This window comes from Anneissia japonica, unplaced genomic scaffold, assembly GCF_011630105.1.
Source record: "Anneissia japonica isolate Jap-2015-1 unplaced genomic scaffold, ASM1163010v1 scaffold8323_len89300_cov191, whole genome shotgun sequence".
In the NCBI taxonomy this organism is placed as follows: domain Eukaryota; kingdom Metazoa; phylum Echinodermata; class Crinoidea; order Comatulida; family Comatulidae; genus Anneissia; species Anneissia japonica.
This window is the reverse complement of record NW_022710586.1, coordinates 40,782-54,586: the sequence shown is the minus strand read 5'-3', so window position 1 is coordinate 54,586 and position 13,805 is coordinate 40,782. Positions and strand designations below refer to the sequence as shown.

The 13,805-nt window shown below is 35.0% G+C and overlaps 2 protein-coding genes across 3 annotated transcripts in view; one reads left to right on the top strand and one right to left on the bottom strand.

Annotated features, from left to right (window-relative positions):
* Positions 1-7,249, bottom strand: part of LOC117107007 (synaptophysin-like) — a 13,532-nt gene extending 6,283 nt beyond the window's left edge. Inside the window, exons 1-2 of the mRNA XM_033248523.1 lie at positions 7,093-7,249; positions 1,429-1,485 (exon numbers count right to left, since the gene is read on the bottom strand). Coding sequence (XP_033104414.1) covers positions 1,429-1,485; positions 7,093-7,116 — 81 coding nt within the window. The 5' untranslated portion in view covers positions 7,117-7,249. The remainder of the gene's footprint in view (positions 1-1,428; positions 1,486-7,092) is intronic.
* A 13-nt stretch (positions 7,250-7,262) lies between these two features.
* LOC117107006 (proteasome subunit alpha type-5-like) lies at positions 7,263-10,905 on the top strand. 2 transcript variants are annotated; one of them, XM_033248522.1, is made up of 9 exons: positions 7,263-7,399; positions 8,271-8,310; positions 8,428-8,494; positions 8,724-8,918; positions 9,099-9,206; positions 9,608-9,666; positions 9,852-9,954; positions 10,112-10,198; positions 10,377-10,905. In XM_033248522.1, exons 2-9 carry the CDS (start codon positions 8,282-8,284, stop codon positions 10,452-10,454), a joined length of 726 nt encoding a protein of 241 aa, XP_033104413.1. In that variant the 5' UTR covers positions 7,263-7,399; positions 8,271-8,281; the 3' UTR covers positions 10,455-10,905. The 2 variants fall into 2 exon arrangements, with proteins under 2 accessions (XP_033104413.1, XP_033104412.1); XM_033248521.1 differs by having other exon boundaries at positions 7,265-7,366.
* The last annotated feature ends 2,900 nt before the right edge of the window (positions 10,906-13,805 follow it).

Here is a 13,805-nt window from a genome sequence, read left to right as displayed (position 1 = left end):
TTCTTGAGTATTGTATGAAGAGCAAGCCATATTTATTGATAAAGTAATTCAGTTCAACTTCGACGAAGAATACTGATATAGAGTTCGATGGTTTCGTAATGATTGATGAATGATTTCGCATCAGAAAACTAGAGCTTACATAGTCTCTAATTACCGGCATATTTTTCCCCTTATCAATCAACATACACTTCTTCATACTGATTTATCCAAATGTGCTGGTTGTTGGAATTTTACGTCATCATCTTTTATTTTTCTTCTTCTGCGTGTTTCCTCTTTCGTTTTGAATTCGACTTTAATAATTAAACATAGTTAAATTGTATCGGTTGCTACCATCCGTTATCGCCATCATTCGGGTTTAAGCAGTATGAACATCCGGGACAAGTGTGTCGATATAAGCATATTTCACACATCCCAGTCGAACACGTGCATGAACAATCAGGGGCAACTAAAACATTGTTGATAATCTTGTAACGCTTGGTATTTTCATCACCATTTGTTTCTGTCTCTTATACACATCTTATGGGTCTATAATTGGTGAATTGGTGGGGATCATTATTTTTTAAAATAGGTACAATTTTTGCAATTTTTAGAGAACTTGGAAACTTACCAGACTGAAATGAAATGTTAAAAATGTGACACAATGGTTTACATATAAATGGAGAAACTTTTTTAATAACATCTGAATGAATATCATCGGCGCCTGGACTTTTGTTAGATTTGAATAAGTCAGTAATGTCAATAATGTCTTTCTCCGACACTGGTGTAAGAAATAAGGAATGAATATTAGGTGAGTTAAGAAATGCTGAGTAATTAATGTATGACATATTAATTGGTTGAGAAAGTTTATGGCCGATTTCTGAAAAGTATTTATTAAACTCATTAGTAATTTTAGACTGGTCTGTGATTTTCATATTATTTTTAATGTAGTAATGTGGAAACTTAGATTTGGTATTTCTGCCAAGCACGGAATTAATTGTTTGCCAAGTGGCCTTAATATTATTTCTGTGAATATCGAATTGTTTTTTGAAATAATTTCTAGAAGATAAGCGGATTATGTTAGTTAGTTTATTTCTGAAATTAGTGTACCTTTTTTTATCGATCTCTTTACCAGATTTCATATACTTTTTATATAACCTATTTCTAGTATTAATAGAATGAATAATCCCATTAGTCAACCATGGTTTATTTTGTTTACGAATATTGGTTCTTTTCTTGCGGAGTTTTACATGGGCTACTGATGGGCTAACAAATAAATAAGTAAAACATTATGTTTGAAAACCTAAATCTGGTATTCCAAAAATGTGATAGCTTTCTCATAAACATACTGTGGTTTGTTGTTGTGTGTGTTGTACCTAAGCCTTTACTTCATAATATTTAAGTTTTTTTTCAGTGGACTTAATGATAAAACAAACAAAATACAGTACTTACAAATTCCAGGATCTTGATAAATCCACGTGGCTCCATTAGAACTCTCAACCTCCATGGCTGTAAATTAAGAATACTAAGAACTTATTAACTAGCAACAACAAGAATCAATAAGTTTGAACACTGTGCAAGGAAATCTTGCAAACGCCAAAATTCCCCACCCCTCCGAATAATAATCTTACCCCTTTTCCCCCACCCAAATTATATCAATCGCTTTAGTGAAGTTGACGCAAACTAAAATTTATCAAAAATCACCTAAGAACCACCATGGCCAATATGAGACTAAAGAGCCTAACAGTGTACACAGAAGACAAGCACTTTCCATCGACCTTGATGACTTTGTTGATAGATTTGTTAGGAAGCTTCCAAATGTTGGAATAACGCTGGTGCAATGGATGTAAAATCCAATTGATAGCAATTTTGTTATTAGTCAATGTTTTAGCTTTAGTACATTGGTATAATTTATGAGCGCAGTTTAAATGTTTTAGTGACTTTTATTAATAGTTAACAATGCACTGTTTAGATGTGTTGAGAAACTCTTTCAAAAGAAGAACTGGCCAGGACACACGCTACGACTACCAGAATAGACACACTGTCAAAGATAGCTGGCATTAACATAACAGCACATGAGGAAAGCGAAAGGAAAAAGAAGCGGCCCTAATCACTCATGGATAAACAAATAAACAAAGACCTCAAACCAATCAACAAAACAATAAATACTTTATAAAACAATAAATACTTTATAATGACTACGACAGGCTGAATTGCAAGAGAGTGATAGCAAGGCTATTAATGGCTTGACTAAACCAAAAATGTCAAAAGAAGAAGTAGGGCCTAGGCCTGTAGTCATCATCATGCCATCAAAACCGGGCCTACAATATATTAAGGAATATTCTTTATTCTATATTTAAAGTTTATAGAGAGGGTGACATTTCCAACTAGATCAAGAAGGCCAGCTGATTCAGGGGCCCTCTATTAAAAATATAAAACATACCTGAAATTAATTAGATAAATACAAAATGACAAAAACAAATATGCAAAAAAACTGAACAAGCAGAGTCAAACACACACAAACATTTAAGAATATCCTTGGGAAAAAAATATAAAAATATATAAAGAAGAAATAATAATAAATAATTTAATAAATTATAAAAAATATGTAATTAGATAAAAAATGTGATAAATAGATGTTATATTTGTACTACTATCAAATATGTTTTCAAAACTAGATTTAAAAGCAATGAGGTTTGAACATTAATATGAAAAATACTTTAAAAATAATACCCGTTGCCCCAGCCACCCTCTCATCCCACCGCCTATCCACACACAGTATCTGGCTTACCCACATGACAGACAATCTGTCCTTGTGTGGGGTATCTGTGCAAATATGGCTACATAGAGAGGGTGATGATTGTGAACTGTTATCTGGTTTCATAAATTTCCTTTTTCTGTCATACTTTGACTTTTTGTAGAGGGGCACAATGAGTATTTTCCCTTAAAAAGACACAGGCGCTTTATAAATTTTCATTATTATTTTTGCCTTTGTGTTGGTAGCCCACCTTTATTTTAAGTCCAAAATTTAATAATCCTATCTCATCAATTCATAGTCATACCTGTTTTATTCACGTTTTTTTTCATTTTCATAGAAAGTAATTATAATATTATACGATTACAATTATCAGTATATTCAGAAATATTTCATAAAAAATATATAATTGAAATGCAGCTGAATGCCAATGTTCTGTATGATATTTAATAATTTTAGATTATTATTTTTATTATTATTATTCACGATCTCTTAAAGATCATTTTCACAATTGATTCACATGATCTAATTTTCTTCTTTCTTACTGAGTATCTCAGATACTCAGTAGATATATATATATATATATATATATATATAATTTTTTATTTATTTATTATTATTTATTCTTGGTGTTTTACTAATTCATATTTATATAATATTTTTATATTTTAAATACCAACCTTATATCTTGTTTTTATGTGTTATGTCTGGGAACCACTTGACAGTGGATTAAGTTCGCTTTTTTGTTTCCTGTCTCCTCTGTTTTTTTGCTCTTTGCCCGTCATTGTTTATTGTATTTGTATGTTTTTGTATTTGCATGGTAAAGGTAAAAGGTAAAGGTAGGAGAATAACCCATAACTTGCAGCGTCATTGTGCTGAATTGCTTATGGGTGTGGTCCGTGACTACCTAGCAGCCATAAAGAGGCGCTTCTTGGTAGATACACGTTCACATCATTCCACAACAACAGGGGCTGAAATTAACCATAACATCGGGGTAACCCCCTACTCTTCCGAAAGATGCAATGGGTTCTTTAAAGTGCACACGAGCCAGATGTATACACTGGACCTCCATTTTAAGTCCTTATCCGAGAAGACTTTGTTCTACCAACCGAACCATGGGCGAGGAGCGGCTGGAACCAGCGCCGATGTTAAGGCTGCAGCTAGCGGTGCCCCTGCCTTACCGCTCGGCCACTCGACTCGGGTTTGAGAGAGAAATAAATGAAATGAAATGAAAGATTTCCTTGGACAATTTGCAAATTAATTTGTGGTAGTCATTCAAAAACTGTGCAGGAAAAAAGTATACCACACTATTGCAACAAAAAATAGTGAGCACAGATTAAATTACAGATGCATATAATTAATACAGACATTGAGCTTCTTCATATTTGTCATAAAATACACACTGTAGCTAGGTACACACAAAAAATTATATCCTTTAATTGACTTCAAATATAGTTTCACATTAATTCATTGGAAAAACACATTTATGCGAGTAATCCACTGTTTAGTTGACAAAAATTAGCTATATATTTACAGATATATACTAAATTTAATTTTTTAAGAATACACCTTTTTCCTGATTTACACATGTTGGGCGATCTTCAATTTGTCCCCATGCATGCACCGCATGTGCAGCCTAGCTACAGTAAGCCCAGACGTGATGCCTCCTCTCTCTTCACATGTTCTGGTAGGCTACACAATGACTCATCACCTGTATCATGGCCTAGAGCGGCTCAGAATCTACATAGCCTAGGGTATTTAAACACTCGGGGCACTGAGTTTATTAAATTACATCAAGAATATCATTACAAAGAGTAGGTACTGTACATTACAAACCTTGATGTCGCACTAATGTTACATCTCCCTGTTAAGTGGGCTTGCACTGCCTTGTTATTACTTAGGTGATATACTGGACGCAGGACTAATGTCCTCTATGTCCAGATCCAAATTTGTTGATCATGGAATTCTCGATTCTTGTTTTATGGTCAAACTTAACTGGTTGATCCTAGTCTATTCTCAAACGCATAGAGAGAGGGAGCTGTTACAACTTCATTTGGGAGTTCATTCCAATTGTCTACAATGCGATTGCCAAAGGAAAACCTGAAGTCTACACAGGAAAGTTGCTTTAGCAGCTTAAGAGAGTGTCCATGAGTTCTGTCTGATACATTTAATTGTAAAAAACTAGTGACAGTCTCAGAACTATCATAAAAATTATTTAGAATTTCTTCAAATGTCTCGATCATATTGCCTCTATATTTTCTGTACTTAAGAGTAGGTAAATTTAATGTATGGAGCCTATCAGGAGTAACTTAAACCCTTCAACCTAGAAACAAGTCTACTGTAGTCTACATTCTCGATCCGGTCAATGTGTTTCTTTAAATGCGGGCATCAGACTGAGATACTATACTTAAGATGGGGTCTAACAAAAGCTTTATATAGAATATACTCCATGTAGGTAAATACATGTCTTATGAGTATATATGTGGGTTATGGTCGTTTTTTTCTGGTAGCCTTTAGTTTAAAAGGATAAGCTTTTTCATGGTTTTCACAAGTGCCTTGAGCACTTTAGTGGAGATGTGCGCTTAATAAATCTTATTTTATTATTATTATTATGAGTTCCATTAATCTATTTGCTTTATTAACTTTCTCAAGGATATTAATTTCAAATGACAATTTAGAATCTACTGTAAGGTCACTCCTAAATCTTTTGCAAAAAGGACATTCTCTAAATACTGGTCACTATTAATAGGATCAAGAGAATAATTGTACTATTGAAAAGCTACATTTCTCCTTACTAATGGCAAAAACTTTACATTTCTGAGAGTTAAATTCTAATAACTAAGTTGATGACCATTTCATCGCTAAGGTGTTGGGTTTTTTAAAAAATCTTTAAAAACGTGTTTCTGATTGGATATTGGTGATGTCATGCTTTAATATGCAGATAAAAGGTTAAAGAAAGGTCACAAATTTGTTTTGCGTTCATCCATTGTGTATTTAAAATGTAGCTGACGTCTGAAGTTTATACTCGAATAAAATGCACTTTTTTAGTAGAACGGTAAATATACTTTTCTAATGATTAAAAAGTACATTTACATAGATAAGTAATTAACATTTTGGCCAAATATGAAGAAATTTGACAGACTGCCAAGTGGTTTTTAAGAGCCAGGAAATACTATACACTAAATTATGGCATCGCTTGAGTTTCGTCAATGCACAGTGCTGTTAAAAAGGTCACAACCATTACATACAATCCCTATCTATGTCAAGTTTCCGCTTAAAAATATATTTCTAAAAAATTATATAAAATCAACAACTCATTCAAATTTAATCAAATAAACTTTATTTTGATATTTAAATGCAGGAGAATTAACTTGCATACTATCACTTGGATCCAAACAAGATGATTTTTTTTTAACATACCTGTACCTACTGTACAGAGTTAAATTAGTCAGATATTTTCATATTTTTTATAGGAAACGATATATATCTATGTGAAATAAATAATGCATGTGCAGTCATACTTTTATAATAAACATATCACATAAGTTCTTTGAAGGTAGGAATTCCATCTTCTGAATCACTGATCAGATCGGCCTCTAGCCGGTCTCAGATCATTTCGGCCGCCAGCTTTTTAACAATAGAAAGTATGACGCGCCAATAGAGTTCCGTTGGTAGTGTGTTTGTTGCAGGATGCGGAAGCATAGGCAAATAATAATCTGGCCGTTTTTTTTTTTTATTTAACTTTCCATCTGTGTAGGCATAGGTCTACATATTTGTATATAATGCATGCTATAGAAATATGCCTACGTGTTTTTCATTAGGTATATATATTTATTTTTGTGGATAATAAAATATAATAACGCCTAATGATACCGTAATTATTCACGCTTTATACTATGCCTACTGTATCTTTAAAGAAATATAGATTTAATATTCTTGTTTTAATGGCGTATCCAGCTGTTGTATGACTACGTTCTCATTGGCGGCTGTTGTGTATTTGGTGGCCCCTTTGGCGTTCCATACATTTGGCGCGGCGGCCGAAATTATCAAACACCCTCTAGCCTAGGCTACAGGAGAGAGGCCAGGCCTGAGGTAGCTGACCTATAGGGAACCTACAATAGATTAGGCTGGTAGGAGGCCTAAGCTTGGTAGCAGAGAGGCCTCTCTAGCTAGGCCTAGGCTAGTTCTAGCTATGGACCTAGGCCTAGCCTAGCTAGGCCAGGCCCTAGGCCTAGCCTAGCTAGGCCAGGCCCTAGGCCTTGCCTAGCTAGGCCTAGACCTGGCCTAGCCTACTACTACTAGGCCTAGGTCTAGGCCTAGGAGCTAGGCCTAGGTGACAATGTATGTACCATCACACAAACCTGTTCTTGTGAACGGTTTTCCATCTTCCTTTTAAATAAGACAAAAGTGGGTGGGTCCCTTATAAAAATAGGCCTATACGTCACTCTCGTATCTGGAGCGGGCGGGGCGACGGCAGAGCGGAGATATGATGATGGCCGATAGGTGGCGCCCTTGTGGACAAGTTGAAAGAAAGTGGCGGATGAGCGTGTTGTGTGTGGAGGAGAGGAGAGCAGAGTGACTTTGCAAAGACTGGCAAAGACTAAAGTGGTATTGTTTGCGACTCATCAACAAAAGGTAGGCCTAGCCTAGTGAATATAGATTATCCCTGTAAGTTGCTCTAGATAATATACAAACGATACTAGGCTAGGCTAGTCTGTGTGTATGCGAAAAAACAGTAGGCATAATTTATCCCATTATTTACGAACGATTAACTTTAGCCTAGGCCCCTCGCTCGGACCTTTACAGACAAGTCTAGCCTGAGTAAAGTAGCCAATAATGGCCTCCTAGGCCTAGGGCAAGTGTCATGATGCCTAGCCTAGGTTGGCCTAATGACGGATCCCAACTGCAAGGGATGAAATCTTCTATCAAATCTGGTCAAATGAAAATATTACAGAGTACTAGGGCTAGGCCTACTGTATAGTATTATATTTATTATGACCCTAGGGCCTAGGTCCTGGCCTAGACTAGGCCTATGCCTATTTATATCTTTTTAAAGAAGAAAAAAAGATAGTTATTAGTAGGCCTAAGTTTAGTAATGTTCCGCAAATTTGAGTTGTTTGCACAATTTACAAATTGTGCAAGCTCTTCCTTGCGCAGTTTTAAATTGCGCAAACAATTTGCAAACTGTTCGGGGGTATTTTCTGATCGCTTAAATCTCCTAAAAAACATAGTTAATATAAATGTCAGTAAATAAATTTAAATGTCACATTTTACGATAATTTCTGAAAGACACCTTGCGTAGTTTGCATACTGTGCGCACAATTTGAAACGATTTTGAAACAACATCAGCAATTCAAATGAGCAAAAGGAATAAACTGCACACAACAGAAACAAACTCTAAAAAAAAAATTAATATTATTGATTCAGTAACAATGGCTTGTATCACTTTTTCGGTTGCTTTATACTGTCTTGTATCAAACGAAGGAGGTATAAAATAGGATGAAACTTATGTCTTATAATAATTTAATAATTTTCACAGATTGCTCCAAGATGTTCCAAACAAGATCAGAATATGACAGGTACTTTATTTTATATTAAAATGCTCAGGAACATGATGGTAAATTGTGCATCAAAGTGCAAGTTTGAATACATTTTACAATGATTATTGCAATAATGGTTTTACTGTTCTTATTTAGAGGTGTCAATACATTCTCACCTGAAGGCAGAATTTTTCAAGTTGAATATGCAATAGAAGCAATCAAGGTAAAGTTATCAATACAAATCTTGACAGTCAATTTTTAATGGAATGCACTAACATATTTGCTGTTATTTTGTAGATTTTAACACATTTCAAAAACTGTCCAAAACCATTGAAATTAATGGGCGTTTTGAATTACAAACATGAATAAACAACTTTGTAGAAAAGGTTGAGATTTGCTTAAATTGTTTTTATATAAGAATGTCAAAATACATCCTTTTGTTTGCCATGAAGCTTGGCTCAACAGCAATTGGTATCAAGACAGCAGATGGTGTGGTCCTAGCTGTTGAGAAGCGGATTACCTCACCTCTTATCGAGCCATGCAGTATAGAGAAGATAGTGGAGATAGACAGCCATATTGTTTGTGCCATGAGCGGACTAATTGCTGATGCAAGAACGCTAATTGATAGAGCCAGGGTTGATGCTCAGGTGAGTGCCCAATACCATGATAAAAAAATAAGTCCACACAGTTTGCATGCAAGATAAATCTGCAGATTAACATATACATGTATATGCGAGTATTTATAGGATGGGCATGTAGATTAACATGATGTATGGTAAATCAAAATAAGAATTATTACCGTTTGAATAATTATTTTACTTTTTCAGAACCATTGGTTTACATACAATGAGCAGATGTCTGTAGAAAGTGTTACACAATCAGTATCCAACTTAGCACTTCAGTTTGGTGATGATAAATCTGATGTCAAAGTCATGGTGTGTACCACTCATTTTTTTTTATTAACTCAATGTAGCAATCACTAATATGTTGTTTCACAATGTGGATCAAGTGCCCTAGAATGTATTGGTTGTTTAAAAAGGTACAGTATATGTATTGTTGATTGTAAATTGAACCTACTGTATTATATAACTGGCTATAGAACTCAACACATTAATGACTAACTATAGTATACACATTTATTATCTCTGGCTTTTGTCAATACAGTGGATTTCATCAGGAGTCTGCTAGGAAAAATAAATGTATATAGTTAGTGCTGAGTTCTGTCATTTATATTGTATTGAAGCAGACTAACATGGTTAAATATTTTGTTCATCATTCACATTTTTACAGATCTATCTTTATCATGTAATAATTGATTTCTATTATATTGTTTTAGAGTCGTCCATTTGGTGTTGCTCTACTCTTTGCTGGTGTTGATAAGGACGGTCCGCAACTGTAAGAATAGATTTAAATAATCAAGGCATCTAAAATCAAATTTTGGCCTATTTTACATCTAGTAATTTCAGTTGTTGATAGATGAGATTATCTAGTGCATCACTTTACTATAAGAAAAACCCTCTAAATCAAATAATTAGGCAACTTGAAATTTGATTGATTGACATACTTAATATTCATGATAGGTTCCATATGGATCCCTCTGGTACATTTATAAAGTTTGATGCCAAGGCAATTGGATCTGGGTCAGAAGGAGCACAATCACAGCTACAAGAAGTATACCACAAGGTAAACAAACTTATGATTGATGGTATAATTTGATCTAATATTATTTCTAATACTCAAATATAGATTTTTGCACACCGATTTTAAACAAACCAACTAAAATATATTAATGTGGTATGTTGATAGCTACTGCTTAGTGTTTTTTATTTATCATTTTTAGTCAATGACGCTGAAAGAAGCAACGAAGGAGTCACTAGTAATTCTAAAGCAAGTAATGGAGGAGAAACTAGGTGCAACAAATGTGGAGGTAATTCATTTAACATTTCTATCTATGATTCTCCTAAATCATTCTACATGCTAATGCTGTACAATAGTTATTTTCCTAATTGATATTTTTTTTATATTCTTATTTATTTTCTGCTCATTGTTATTTTATTGATGTTGGATGTAGTCAATTTATACTTATACTCATGGTTATTTCCCAGGTTGCATCAGTGACGGACAAGGGTGAATTCCACATGTTTTCAAAAGAGGAAATTGAAGCCATCATTTCTGAGCTGTAGACTTCATAATTAATACACAAATAAGCCTTAGTTTTATAAATGTTTATCCTATAAGTATCGTGATTGAGAGCTTAGTAACATCAACAGCAAGTGATCAAGTTTACCTATATGAGATATATATGAGATATCAAAAAGTTCAGTACATGGTCCAGTGTTTACTAGATTTATCTGATTTTGACACATACTGACCAAATTTAATACATATCTCAGTGTATATCCAAATAAAACTTGTTTAAATATGCAGCATGGTTAGACCTACCATAGGTGTTGACATTTAGATTAGGTTAAGTTTTGTCTCTGGTTTATTTAAACTATATGATCTAGCATTTAATATCAAAAGCTGCAATGAAGGAGTCAGTTGTTATGACAATGACCTAGATACTTTACGTAAAATACCTTTTTTTTTATATTTGGCCATTCTAATAAATGACTTGTATTGTAATATACTGTATATGTGAATATATTTTATTAATTTCTGAACTGCTACATTATTGCTTCTAACTCGTTACAATTAAAAATAAATGCATCATTAAAAACATACAAATCATTAATAGGTTCACACCAAGGAATGATTCCAAACCTGAAGACCTAACATATGAGACAACATTGGGAGACCATAAGAGAAGTAGGAGACAGTAAATCCATATCACAAGTAAACACAGATAAAATTAGGCCTATTACAGTGTACAAAAATGCAAAGTATCACAAAACAGGGACACAAAATAATCAATAAATAATAATAATAATAATTTTGAATTAATATACTGCATAATATTAAGACCTCTATGCACTTTACAGCTAAAAGTGAGATAAATTATTTGACAATTCACTTAATAAATGAATAGTTACTATATACAATAAATGTTAACTTTATTTATTTGAAAAATACTGTAGGATGTTCAGCAACTGGAACTACAAGAGTGCTGCATCTGCCCACTCTACTCAGCATTTAATAAATAAAAGGTGATGTACAATTAAGTGTTGAACAGAGGAATGACTGAGCTGTATGGTTAACATCACATCATGTTTACCAATATAGACCTACAAACTATCATCACTATGGTTTATAATATTGGTCATATTTTAAATTTGGGGGATCATAACTAATGATTGTATACTAACATTGGCTGTTACTCATTTTCAAGAGAGTACTAAACATACTTTGACCTGCAACCCCCATCCTTCCCCTTCCTGACTAGGTCCTTAGTAGCTTTGGTCTACTTAGAATAATAAGATAAGACATTTGTTAATTTGAGACCACAGGAAAGTGGTCTTTAATTAGAGGGAGACCTGTATTTGTAAAATTTAAGGTACACAAGAGGAAAAAAGGAGGGGAGCAAGGGCCTGGAGTATTTACAGTATATCATTCCAGTTCTATACAGTGCATCATGCAAACAAGTCTCCAAAATTAACATGCTATGATGAACAATAGCCACATAAGTATGACATTATTAGGCAACAGAGTATACAAGCCATGCTGATGGGCCAATCAAGAGTTCGCAGAACATAGGAATCAGAAGACTACTGTATACAAGCCATCCTAAAGGTAAAAGCTAAAGGTAGGAGAATAACCTATAACTAGCAGCGTCCATTGTGCTAAATTGTGTATGGACGTGGTCTGTGACCACCCTAGCAGCCGTAAATAGGCGCTTCATGGTAGATACATGTTTACATCATGCCAACACGATGGGCTGAAATGAACCGGAACATCGGGTAACCTCCTACTCTTCCGAAAGATGTAATGGGTTCCTTAAAATGCACACCAGCCACATGTATACACTGGACCTCCATTTTAAGTCCTTATCTGAGGAGCAACTGGAACAGGGGGTTGTGTCAACGCGATGCGCTATATAAATCCAGAATTATTGAATTATTATGATGGTGACAAGAATTTCCCTACCTCCCCCGGGGGGGGGGGGGGGGACCACATCCGACATCACTCCTCCCCGCCCCCCCACCCCCCGTTGGGGACAAACTGTGTTGACTGAGATGATGCCGCCTCTCAGGGGTACTATCAACCAGTCAGAGGGACCAGCCCCCCCCACCCCTGTTGGGGAAGATCTGCCGCTACCACCACAACCCATACAATCGCGATAGTATACAACACCTCACACATACGGTAGCACTGCTCACACAAAACAGTTTTTAATCCCTAAAATTTGACAGTTTAGTCAGGCATACCTAAATTGTACTTTCGGTGGTCGAGATATCATTTTTCCCCGACGATCTTGCTAGAAATTCCCCGACATGGGGTCCAAACCGGGTTCAGAGGTCCCAGACGGGGATCCTTTTCCCCCTGGACCCCCCGCTAGAGCCACCCCTGGGCTAGAACTAGCGCCGATGTTAAGGCTGTAGTGTAGTGTAGCGATTTTGTGTAGCGTTAACACACACATTGCCTATTTTCACTGTTCGACCGAATCATTTAGCATGCCTGCCATATTTTCAGAGGTCATGTTACTTAAAGAATCATAACTCCTTAACGGAGGGTCATATCAGCATAATTTTTTCTTTAAAGAATATATCTAAGTACTGTATGAGTAACAAAAAAACTAAAATTTGTTTAGTCTGTCAAAACTTAATTGAAATAATAGCAACATGCACTGTACAAAATCTATTTTCTATTTTCCAGTTAAGTTTTGAGAGTAAACAAATTTTCATTTTTTTTTTATTCATACAGTACGTAGATATATCCTTTGCGAACATTTTAAAGAAAAAAATATGTTGACACGACCCTCCGTTAAGGATATACAATTTTTTGAAACATGACCTCCGAAGATATGGCCAAAACGCTGTGTTATTTCTGTTGGTTACGCTTCACTGCTCAGCATTGTTTGTCATCGATCGAAGATGTCTACCGCAGCGTGAAAAAGGCCTATCAATGGTTCGCTCCTCCATAGGAAGTTTTCCATAATACTAATGCTCACAGAAAGCTAAAATTTAAAATTAAAAAAAAAAAAAAAAAAATCAAATTTTCACGAAAGTAAACCTTTATTACCAACTATTACATAAAACTGACAAACTAAAACACATTTTAAAATGTCACATGCGGTACTTCTGCAATGGCCAGCACCTAGCTTAGTCTTACAGAATAGCATGTGGTACCCCCACAATTGCCAGCGCCTAGCTTAGTCTAACAGAATAGCATGTGGTACCCCTGCAATGGCCAGCACCTAGCTTAGTCTAACAGAATAGCATGTGGTACTTTTGCAATGGCCAGCACCTAGCTTAGCGTCACAGAATAGCATGTGGTATTCCTGCAATGGCCAGAGCATAGTTTAGTCTTAGAGAATAGCATGCGGTACATCTGCAATGGCCAGCGCAGAGTTTAGTCTTACAGAATAGCATGTAGTA

Coding starts and splice junctions, on each gene's coding strand:
- LOC117107006 (XM_033248522.1), top strand. CDS start 8,282: ATGTTCCAAACAAGATCAGAATATGACAG. Junction 8,311..8,427: donor ACAAGATCAGAATATGACAG/GTACTTTATTTT, acceptor GTTCTTATTTAG/AGGTGTCAATACATTCTCAC. Junction 10,199..10,376: donor TAGGTGCAACAAATGTGGAG/GTAATTCATTTA, acceptor GTTATTTCCCAG/GTTGCATCAGTGACGGACAA.